The sequence below is a fragment of the Belonocnema kinseyi genome, chromosome 1 (assembly GCF_010883055.1).
Source record: "Belonocnema kinseyi isolate 2016_QV_RU_SX_M_011 chromosome 1, B_treatae_v1, whole genome shotgun sequence".
Lineage (NCBI taxonomy): Eukaryota > Metazoa > Arthropoda > Insecta > Hymenoptera > Cynipidae > Belonocnema > Belonocnema kinseyi.
The window spans coordinates 9,936,144-9,948,278 of record NC_046657.1 but is presented as its reverse complement, the minus strand read 5'-3'; the positions used below and the strand labels follow the sequence as shown (position 1 = coordinate 9,948,278).

General features: G+C 24.2%; 1 protein-coding gene across 1 annotated transcript in view; it reads left to right on the top strand.

Annotated features, from left to right (window-relative positions):
- The window catches only part of LOC117179947, a 54,944-nt gene that overhangs the window by 38,023 nt on the left and 4,786 nt on the right, over positions 1-12,135 (top strand). The window contains exons 7-8 of the mRNA XM_033372223.1: positions 2,961-3,323; positions 11,793-12,007. Of these exons, the coding sequence (XP_033228114.1) occupies positions 2,961-3,323; positions 11,793-12,007 (578 nt within the window). The remainder of the gene's footprint in view (positions 1-2,960; positions 3,324-11,792; positions 12,008-12,135) is intronic.

The window sequence follows — 12,135 nt, the reverse complement described above, 5'->3', positions numbered from 1 at the left end:
TAATATATACTTACTAATTTTTATTGAAAAATTAAATTTATAAGACACTATATTACATTACTTACCTAAACAGTTGGAAAACTTTGAGGTTAGATTTGGAGGTTTCAAGAAACTACTTTAGACAACTTTTTTAGAATAAATAATCAATTAAACGGCAAGGTTGTGCCTTATAAACAATATTTTCAATATATCATTCAAATAATACTGCGACATTTAATTAAGAACATTTCGAAACGTATTGAAAATGTGCAAAAACATTACTTTTTCATTTAGTGTAGAAAATTTTAATATTAAAATGCTGTAAAAGTTATGCGAAAAGTTTTAAAAAGAAAAAAAATGGCAAATTTTTTAGCAGTTCGTTCACACATTTTGAGGGATATATTTGATTATTTTTTACTAAATGTAATAATTGTAATCTGTGACGCAATCAAAATTTGACCTTGTAATGCTAATTTTGTCCGCCTTTTTTTTTTCTTAAAATAAATAAGTTTGTATATCGAAATTTTGGGAGAAGGAAGAAAATATATGAGCCGACATCGGTTGGGTCCCTTGGATTCATTATTTTTTTAAAGAAAAACAGTACTTTTAAGTTTTCCGTGACTACCTTGTAGCAGACGAAGCAACGGAAAAGTTTGAAGTTGGAAAAAGCCCCTAGCGCTGCCATCTTCCTTTTGTGAAAAAGTCGCAACTTGATAGATAGATCAATTCAGATCGACCCCTGTGAATACTCAGTCGGTAACACGGCTTCATTGAAAAATTATTCACACAAAGAATTAATTATTAAAATATATTTAACTGGTACAGTGGGAAATTTTACCCAAGAAGACAATTTTTTAAACAAGGTGATTAACTTTCAAAAAAAACCTCATGTTTTACAAAAAAATATATTTTTTTTAAATACTTGAATTTTAAACGAAGGAGTTGAATTTTCAATTAAAAGAGGCAATTTTTCAGCCAAATTGTCGAAAATTGAAACCAAGTATTACTATTCTACAAAAAAGATTTTTCAATAAATACATTAATTTTTCAACCAAACACTTCAATTTTGAACTAAAAATATCATCTTTTAACAACAAAAGGAATAGTTAATTTTCAGTTGGAGAAATTAATTGGCAACCAAACTGATGAATTTTCAACTAAAATGATGAATCTTAAACTAGAATAATTAAATTTTAAATAAAAAAATTATTTTGAAACTAAAACAATGAATCTTCAAATTATATATTTAAACCTTCAACGAATTCGACGAATTTTGAAATAAAAAAGATAATTTTTCAACCAAAAATTCAATAATTACATTTTCAGTCAAAAAAAAAAAAAAAAGAAAAAAAAAGAATTTTTAACCAAACAATTGAATTTTTTACTAAAATTATAGAATATTCAACTGAAATAGTATTTTCATTTTTAATAATAAAAAATTTTATTTTCTACAAAAAAAAGAAACAAATTTTCAATAAAATAGCTCATTTTTTAAGCAAAGAAATGAATTTCTAATATAAATGATGAATCTTCAATAAAAAAATTAATTTTGAATAAAAGAGTTTATTTTTCAACCAAGCAAATTTATTTATAGCATAAAAGATGAATTTTCATTTAAAATGATGAATATTTAACTGGGATACTTCTATTGCCAACCGGAAAGAAGAATGTTTAAACAATGAGATTAACTTTCAAAGAAAAAAATCATTTTCTACCAAAACAAGTTGGTTTTAGATTTAAAAAAGTCGATTTTCTAACAAAAAAGTCGGTTTTTTTAAATCAAAATACGTGAATTTTGGACTAAATAAATTAGTTTTCGATTAAAAAAGACAAATATACATCCAACTTATTAAATTTTAAAATAGAAATGTAAATTTTTTTGCTTAAAAATGAGCTATTTTATTGAAAATTTGTTTCTTTTTTTTGTAGAAAATAATTTTTTCAACTTAAAATGGAAATATTATTCCAGCTGAATATTCAGTAATTTTAGTAAAAAATTCAATTTTTCGGTTAAACATTCTTGTTTTTTTTTGGCTGAAATGGTAATAATTCAATTTTTGGTTTAAAAATAGCTTTTTTTATTTCAAAATTCGTCGAATTCTTTGAAAGTTTAACTATTTCATTTGAAGATTTATTGTTTTAGTTTAAAACTATTTTTTTTTTATTTCAAATTTAATGATTCCAGTTGAGGATTTATCATTTTAGTTGAAAATTCATCAGTTTGGTACAAATTAATTTTTCTAACTGAAAATTTAACTATTTCTTTTGTTGTTGAAAAATGATATTTTTTAGTTCAAAATCTTCTAATTGAAAATTCAACTGTTTCGTTTAATATTCACGTATTTAAAAAAAATCTATCTTTTGTAGAAGATGATGTTTTTCTTTGTAAGTTAATCTCCTTGTTTAAAAATTTTTCTTCTTGATTAAAAATTTCAAGTATTCCGGTTAAATTTTTTTTTAATAATTAATTCTTTAAGTGAATAATTTTTCAATGAAGCCGTGTTACCGACTGAGTATTCACAGCTGTCGATCTGAATTGATCTATCTAACAAGTTGCGACTTTTTCACAAAATGAAGGTGGCGGCGCTAGGGGCTTTTTCCAACTTCAAACTTTTCCGTCGCTTCGTCTGCTACAAGGCAGTCACGGAAAACTTACAAGTATCGCTTTTCTTTAAAAATAATTACTCTAAGGGACCCAACTGATGTCGGCTCATATATTTTCTTCCTTATCCCAAAAATTCGATAAACTTATTTAATTCAATAAAAAAAAGGCGGACAAAATTAACATTACAAGGTCAAATTTTGATTACGTCACAGATTACCATTTACCCTTAACATTTTTACTTTTATAATTTATGTTGGAATATAAAAGATACTCAGCGATATTTATTAATGTCCCAATATTGGACATAATTTTTACGTTGTCCCAGTAGTGTTCGGTTTACCTGATTAACCGAATTTTCTATATTGTTTCTTGCCAGTTTACTCTGGATCGAGCGGAGATTTGGCATGTCATGCTTCGTCGGATACCCTACAAGTTCCAAAAGCTTCAGTGAGTCGAAATGGAAGTTTCAATTTGGCGGATTGTCGCCGGGACAGAAATCAAGATAAGAAATTGAGCAGATTCGACAGGAACAGATTAAAGCATGTGGCGCAGTATCAACCTCCGCCAATTCCAAATTCGCCCTTCGAACAAGAGGGGATGAAAGCGGCTTTCGAGATGCATCTTGATAAGGGAGAAGACGTGCAAAAGAGGAACAAGTTGAAGAATTTCTTCAGCAACAGGAGTCCGCAGAAGCCGAGCGCACTGGAAATTCCGAAGGAACCTCAAAAAACGTTGCTCGGTGAGTCTAGTTATTATATTTAGGCTAGAAAATTTCATTTTCGTATTTAGACTTTATTTTTTTTTTATCGATCAACATTTATTTTAATTTTAAAGTGGAATAGTTTTTTGAATATTGGGAATGGTGGTCTACCATTTCGCCACATGGTGCCGAAAAATGGAACTAGAAAAAGTAGGTACAATTTGAGACATGTATTTTAATTTTTGCATAATAGTTTTTTTTATGATTGTTTTGTAAAGTATAAAACAATGATTGAATACTAAAAACAAATATTCATCAAACACAAATAGTTTTAGATAGAATTTCCATCTTATAGAGTGAAAAAACACATTTTTGTGAAATAGGTTTTTAAAGAAATACAATTAAGTATCATTATTTCATGTGAGTTTCAATGCATTTTAAGCTTTAAAAAAACTTGATACTAATGCCTGTAGCAACAAATTTTATCCATATTATCTCAAGAATACGAATAATAGACGACTGGAATTTAAATACGAATTCTAACCTAACTTTTAGATCAGATTTTTAAATAGTAAATAATTTATGTATAAATTAATAAAAAATTTACATTGAGTTCATTTTTGCTTCAAAATAAGTTCATTCAAGATTATAATCTTTTGAAAATCACAATAAAGAGAACAATCATTGTTTTTTTTAGATAAATATTTCTGTCAAAAAGTATGTTTTTTTTTACTGTATAATATGTAAATTCCATCTAAAACAATTTGTTTCCGATAAAGACTTATTTTTATTATCTAATAAATACTTTAAACTCCACATCAAAAATGGTTGAAACACTTTTATGCACAATTTAAAATGCGTCTTTAAAATCTTGCCTATTCTTTCTAGTTCGAATTTATGTCACTAGGAGGCGTATCGCAGTTTAGCCATTCCCAATAGCATTTTTTAATTTAAATAGTATTCATTTGTTTCCAGAGAAGTATAAAATTTACAACCCTGAAGATGAGCTTTTTACCAAAAAGACGTTAAATTTTCAGTAAAAAAAAATTTTAACCAAAAGAGAACAGGAGTTTTCAACTAAAATTGTGATTCTTCAACAGGAAATGTAATAATTGATATTCCAACAAAAAAAAGTTAAAGTAAAAAGAAAACAAAAACAGTTATTTTAATCAAAAAAATCAGAATTTTCAACAAAAATGTATAATTTTCAACCAAATAGTTTCATGTTCTGCAAAACTGTTGAATTTTGTAGCCAAAAATAGACATTTTCTACAAAAACGTATAATTTTCAACAAAAGAAGTTATTTTTCAGCCAATCGCTTGAATTTTCAACAAAATTTAATTTAAAGGGGGGAATTCAACATTGGAAGAGAATAATTTCCTACCAGTTACATTTTTATCGAAAAAAAGCTAAGATTTCTACAAAAACGTTAAAATTTCAACCAAATAATTAAAATTTCCAGTAAAAAGAGGAATTTTTAACAGAGAAAATTAATATTCTGCAAAAAAAATATAAATTCTCGACAAAACAAATTTTTTATTTAACTAAATAGTTGAATTACCAAGGAATAGTATTTTTTTTTGCCAGAGAAGTATAAAATTTGCAACCCTGAAGATGAGCTTTTTACCAAAAAGATGTTAAATTTTCAGTAAAAAAAATTATTTTTAACCAAAAGAGAAAAGGAATTTTCAACTAAAATTTTGAATCTTCAACAGGAAATGTAATAGTTGATATTCCAACAAAAAAAGGTTAAAGTAAAAAGAAAACAAAAACAGTTGTTTTTAATCAAGAAAATCGAATTTTCATTAAAATACTTGAGTCTTTAACGAAAAAAGATTAATTTTAAACTAAACAGTTGAATTTTTAGCCGAAAAAATTGTTTTTATACCAAAAAAATCAGAATTTCCAACAAAAATGTATAATTTTCAACCAAATAGTTTAATGTTCTGCAAAACTGTTGAATTTTGTAGCCAAAAATAGACATTTTCTACAAAAACGTATAATTTTCAACAAAAAAGTTCATTTTCAGCCAATCGCTTGAATTTTCAACAAAATTTAATTTAAAGGGGGGAATTCAACAATGGAAGAAAATAATTTCCTACCAGTTACATTTTTATCGAAAAAAGCTAAGATTTCTACAAAAACGTTAAAATTTCAACCAAATAATTAAAATTTCCAGTAAAAAGAGGAATTTTTAACAGAGAAAATTAATGTTCTGCAAAAAAAATATAAATTCTCGACAAAACAAATTTTTTATTTAACTAAATAGTTGAATTACCAAGGAATAGTATTTTTTTTTGCCAGAGAAGTATAAAATTTGCAACCCTGAAGATGAGCTTTTTACCAAAAAGACGTTAAATTTTCACTAAAAAAAATTATTTTTAACCAAAAGAGAAAAGGAGTTTTCAACTAAAATTGTGAATCTTTAACAGGAAATGAAATAGTTGATATTCCAACAAAAAAAGGCTTAAATTGAAAATAAACAAAAAAAGTTGGTTTTAACCAAGAAAATCGAATTTTCATGAAAATATTTGAATCTTTGACTAAAAAAGATTAATTTTCAACTAAAAAATTGCAATTTTAACCGAAGAAATTGTTTTTATACTAAAAAATTAGAATTTTCCTCAAAATTGTTTAATTTCCTAGCCAAAAATAAAATTTATCTACAAAAACGAAAATTTTCAGCCAATCACTTGAATCTTCAACAAAATTTAATTTAAAGGGGAGCATTCAACAATGGAAGAGAATAATTTACAACCAAACAGTTACAACTTTAAATATGATAATATTAAATTAAAATTTTCTACAATAAGAGAAATTTAAATTTTTTCAAAGGAATAATTATCTACCAAAAAAGGTAAATTCTAAAAAAAAATCATTGTTTAAAATCAAATAGTTGAATTATCATGAAATAGTATTAATTTTCTACTAAAAAAGACGGTAAATTTTCATTTAAAAAATTATTTTTAACCTAAAGGAAAAAGAAGTTTTCAACTAAAATTATGAATCTTCAACAGAAAATATTATAGTCGATATTCCAACAACAAAAAAAAGGTTTAAATTAAAAGTCAAGTAACTTAAAAAAAGGATTAATTTTCGACTGAATCATTGCATTTGTAAACGAAGAAATTGTTTTTATACCAAAAAATTAGAATTTACAACAAAAACGTATAATTTTTTACCAAATAGTTCAACTTTCAGTTCAAAAATTACTTCTTTGAAAAAAATGTTTACCTAAAATAATGAATCTTCAGCGAAAAATGTAATAGTTTTGATTTGAATAAAAAAAGATTCAAATATAAAAATAACAGTGGTATTTAACCAGCCAAACCGAATTTTCAGCAAACTACGTGAATCCTAAACTATAACAGATTAATTTTCAACTAAACAATTGCATTTTTAACCGAAAAAAATGTTTTTCTACAAACAATTATATTGTTCAACAAAATGCATAAAGATTCCACCAAATAGTACAATTTTCTACCAAATTGTTGAATTTTAAACAAAAAAGTTAACTTTAAATCAATCAAATTTTCAACAAAGTAGTTAAACTTTAGTAGAAAATTAATTTTTAACCAACAATAAAAAATAATATTCAACTAAAGTTAAGAATCTTCAAAAAAATGTAATAGTTGATGTTTTAGCAAAAAAGATTTTAATTACAAAAAAAAGTTGGATTTAACCAATAAAATCAAATTTTCATTAAAATACTTGAATCCTTAAATAAAAAAGATTAATTTCAACTAAACAATTGCATTTTTAACCGAAGAAATTGTTTCTGTAACAAAAAGTTAGAATTTTTAACAAGATAGCTTAAGTTCTTCCAATTTGTTGAATTTTCCAGACTAAAATACAAATTCTCTACAAAAATGTATAATTTTTAATAAAATTCATAAAGTTTCAACCGAATAGTTGAATTTTCTACAAAATTTTTGATTTTTATAACCGAAAATACGAATTTTCTACAAAACAGTTAACTTTCAACCAATCGAATTTTTAATAAAATAGTTCAACTTTACCAAAAAATCAATTTTTAACCAAAAATAAAAACTAATTTTCAACTAAAGTTATGAATTATTAACAAAAAAGATTTTAATTACAAGAAAAGTTGGATTTAACCAATAAAATTTTTATTAAAATACTTGAATCTTTATCCAAAAAAGATTAATTTTCAACTAAATCATTGCATTTTTAACCATAGAAATTGTTTTTATACCAAAAAATAAAAATTTTCAACGAAATAGTTTAAGTCCTACCAAATTGTTAAATTTGCCAGACAAAAATAGAAGTTCTTTACAAAAACGTATAATTTTCAACAAAAAAGTTAATTTTCTACCAAAAAATTACATTTTTAACACAAGAAATATATTTTCTACCAAGAAAGAGTCATTTTCAGGAAAATACGTACCGTTTCAAACAAATAGCTAAATTTAAAAATTCAAAAGTAAACCATTTTTCGGCTTGAAAGGGAAGGAACTTAAAAAAGTAAAGAATTCTTTAATTTATACAAAGGAAGTTTAGAAAGTAAATATTTTTTCAGCTTGAAAAGGGGAAAATAAAAAAAAAAAACAATTTTTTTAATTAAAAGGAGGCAATTTATAAAGTAAACAATTTTACACCTTGAAAGGGGGAAATTTAAATGACTGACCATTTTTTGATTTAAAGCAAGGGCAGTTAAAAAAATAATCCATCTGTTTTATTGAAATGGAAATAAAAAAGTAAGCCAAGTTTTACTTAAAAACGAGGCAAATTTTTAAAATAAACCATTTCTATTCTGGAGGGAAATTTGAAAAAGTAAATCATTTTTCGGCTTGAAAGGGAAGAAGCTTAAAAAGTAAGAAATTCTTTAATTTAAAATGGGAAAATTAAAAAAAAAATACAAATAATTTTTCAGCTTCAAAGGGGGTACAAAATTTTCAAGATAAAAAGTGGCAATAATATTTTTTTTTTATGAAACAAGGAGACATTTTAACAAGTAGACAATTTTCCGATTTAAAATGTAATTATTTTGTTTTGTTTAAAAGGTAGAAATTTTAATAAAAGAGGAAACATTTTTTAGGTAAAAATTTTTTTATTTGAAAAAAGGGTAACGTAAAAAGTGAAAAACTTTTCTGTTCTGTCAGGGAATTTTTTTTTATAGTCATAACATTTTTTCGGAAGCGTGCTTAATTTTTTTTAACTGCAAAATAAAATAACAATAATTCTTTATTCGTAAAATTAGCTTTATATTATTGTATTCAACTATTTTGTTAAAAACTAATTTTTTTGTGGAATCTTTTTTATTTAAAAATTTTAGTATCTAGTTAAAACTTCATGTATTTTGTTGGTAATTTTTTCTTTTTAGTAGAAAAATTTGAGTTAAAAATTCTTTTTATGGTTGGAAATTCTACAGTTTACAATTTTTCGCTCTCAATTGAAAAATCTTATTTGAAAATTTAACTCATGTTTAAAAAACCTTGTTTTTGGATGAATCAAACTGTTTTTGATTAAAAATTAAAATACTTTTTGGTTGAAATATCAACAACTACATTTTTCGTTCAAAATTCGTCTGTTTTGGAATGAAAATTTAATTACCTGGTTTAAAGTTACACTCTTTTGTAAATAATTAATTTTTTTGGTTGACGATTCATCGGTTTAGTTTTAAAATTCATAACTTGGTTTGAAAATGTAATTAATTTTTGGAAAAATTAGTTTTTTTTTGGTTGAAAATTATTTTGTTTTAACTGAAAATGTACCTATTCTAGTTGAATATTTCCATTATTCAAATTAAACATTCATCTCTTTAGTTGAATAATAATCTTTTTGGTAAAAAGTTTAATTATTCTAATTAAAGATTCATCAGTTTAGTTGAAAATAAATTATTTTGACTGAAAATCTAAGTTCCATTTTTGGTGGAAAATTGATCTTTTTTTAGTTCGAAATTCAATTATTTGGTTGAAATTTGTTTTTTTTTTTTCAATTGAAACTCCACGTATTTTGTGGAAAAATTGTTGTTTTTTTAGAGAATTAAATTTTTTGTTTGAAAATTAATCTTGTTTCTTGAAAATTGATCTTTTTGGTTAAAAATTCATATTTGGTTGAAAATTTAACTACTTTGTTAAAAATGTACCTTTTTATATAAACATTTAACTATTCATTTGAAAAATTCATATATTTTGTTTAAAAAAAGGATATTTCCTTGTAGAAAATTAAACTTGTTAGGGAAAAATTCCTCGTTTTGTGCGAGAATTCATTTTCGTATCTTTAAAATTCAATTACTTAGTTAAAAAATTAATTATTTTGTTGAAAATTGAATTATGTTGTTGAAAATTCACCCTCTTTGCTTGAAAATTGAATTATTTTGTTTAGATTTCTTTTATTTTGTATGAAATATCAAATATTTATTGTTAAGAATTCATATTTTCGTTGAAAATTCATTGAAAATTAAACTATTTCGTTAGAAAGTTGTATTTTTCAATCGAAAATTGAATTTTTTTGTTAAAAATTCGTCCTTTTGAATTGAAAGTTTATATTTTATTGCAAAAAATTCCTTTTTTATTAGAATATATAATTCTATTTTTAAATGAATATTTTTCTTTTGGTTTGAAGCATTTGTTGTACGATTTCATATTTTTCACCGTCAGAACTGAGTACGGCTTCAGCTGCTGATTTAGCATGAAGTTAATAAATTTTTGCTAAAGTTGAAAAAAGTCGGGAATAAATGAGAACCTTGTAAATATTTTCGATTTTAGCATCGTGATTTTTCACCGTGATAAAATGAACAATGACCAAAAAATGTTTTTTGGACCATAAAATTAGATTTTGGGGGTATATTAGAAAATGCGCATATGACACTTTTTTTATTTTTACTAGATCTACAATTTCTAATATGTTTCGTAAAAACTTTTTTTGCAAAGAAAAGGTATTTGGAAAAATTATTTTATTTTTTTTTTTACAAAAAAGTACCAAAAACTAAAACCCTTTTTATAGGAATCTACAAATAAATACAAGAAATTACAATTAAGACTACAGAGAAGTCAAACCTTATTCTATTATTCGAACGAATTTGGTACTTTTTAAAATATTTTTTGTGTGTGAACATTGCTGTATTTTGTTGCAATTTTAATTTACTTAAAGTGGAAAACTTTAGAATTTTATACTTTTAAAATTGACGATTAAAAAATGTTAATTTAAAAGCGGAATAATTTATGTGTATAAAATTAAGACTTAAAACACTTTTAAATTGAAAATTTTAAATTAAAAGTCTTCATTTAATTTATAATTGCTCATTTTTAAGGAAAAGTTAAGTATTGCTAAATAATCAAAAAAGTGTCTTTCATTTGTTTAAAATTATTTTGAAATTGAGAATATAATTTATAAAGTTTTCATCTGACTTTTGTTTTTTTTTAACTACCAAGGCTTATAAAATGGGAAAAATTTTATTTTTAACGTCAAAATGCGTATAAAATTGAGGCTTTCAATACTTTTAAATTGAAAATTTCAAAATTAAAAGTCATCAAACTGGAAATTTTTATTTTTCAACTTTTTAGCATTGTGCAGCTTAAAGGTTTAAAAAAACTGAAAATTCACGCTCACGCTTTCAATGATATAAATTTAAGAATTAATAAAAAAAATTGGTAACGTTTAAAGTTTAAATTTAACACTAAAATATTAACTATTTAAGGCTTTCTTTTAAAAAAAAATCGTTTAAAACTGCCTAGTTTTTAATATTTAATTTATAATTGCTCATTTTGAAGGAAAAGTTAAATAATCAAAAAAGTGTCTTCCTTATTGAAAATTTTTCAAATTGAATGGGATAAAAATATAATATTTTAGATACAAATAAGCTTTGAATAGGGTTTAAAATTGAATAAGAGAGTTTAATTATGAACATATTAATTTGGAATTATTTAAAAATTGAGAATATAGTTTATAAAGTTTTCATCGGACTTTTTATTTTTTAACTAACTTCTGAGGCTTATAAAATAGAAAAAATTCAATTTATAACGTTACTATTTAATTTATAATTCCTCATTTTGAAGGAAAAGTTAAGTATTGCTAATTAATCAAGAGAGTGTCATTTCCTTATTTAAAAGTATCAAAATTGAATGTTATAAAAATTGAATATTTTAGATTAAAACAATCTTTGAATACCAGCAGTATTCACAACGTAATTTTAAATAAATTTTTCCAATATTTCAACTCTTCTGAAATCTTGTATTTTTTCTAAAGATTTGTAGTTTCCTACAATAATTTACGTAAAATCAAAATTGTTTTTAAAACATCAAGAACCCAAATTTAAAAAAAGTACAATTATGTAGTTTTTCGTGATAAGTTTTTATTTGATTATTTAAAAAAAAAAAAATTTTGTACATTTTTTCACAAACATGTAGTTTTAACAACTAATTACAGGTATAGAAATGTTGTACCTGTGAATAATTTTCCAGCAGGGTATAAATTAAAAATAAAAATTATGCAATATTTTTGGAATAATGTGAATTCTGAATTTTGGCATACTTTTTGACCAGGTTCGCCAAGACTTCACCGAGCACTCTTCAGAGATAAAGCCGCCACCCAGCCTAAAATGAAGAGATCTGGAAGCCAAAGTCCCGGAGATAGTGGAATCAGCCAATCTCTGAGTTCGAGTAGCGCGAGTCAGTCGCAAACTTTAAGTCATAGTTTCAGTTCTGTGAGTTCTGCAAGTGACTGGAGTCCAGAAGCTGCTGCATCTCATGGACCAAAGGTTTCTATTTTATTTCTTTAAATTTTATTTTGTTCTCTTTTTATTTTTCTAAATATGGCACTATTTTGCTTTCTATTATTAAAAAAAAAAATTACACTATTTTTTCACAATTTTCGGCTAATGCCACT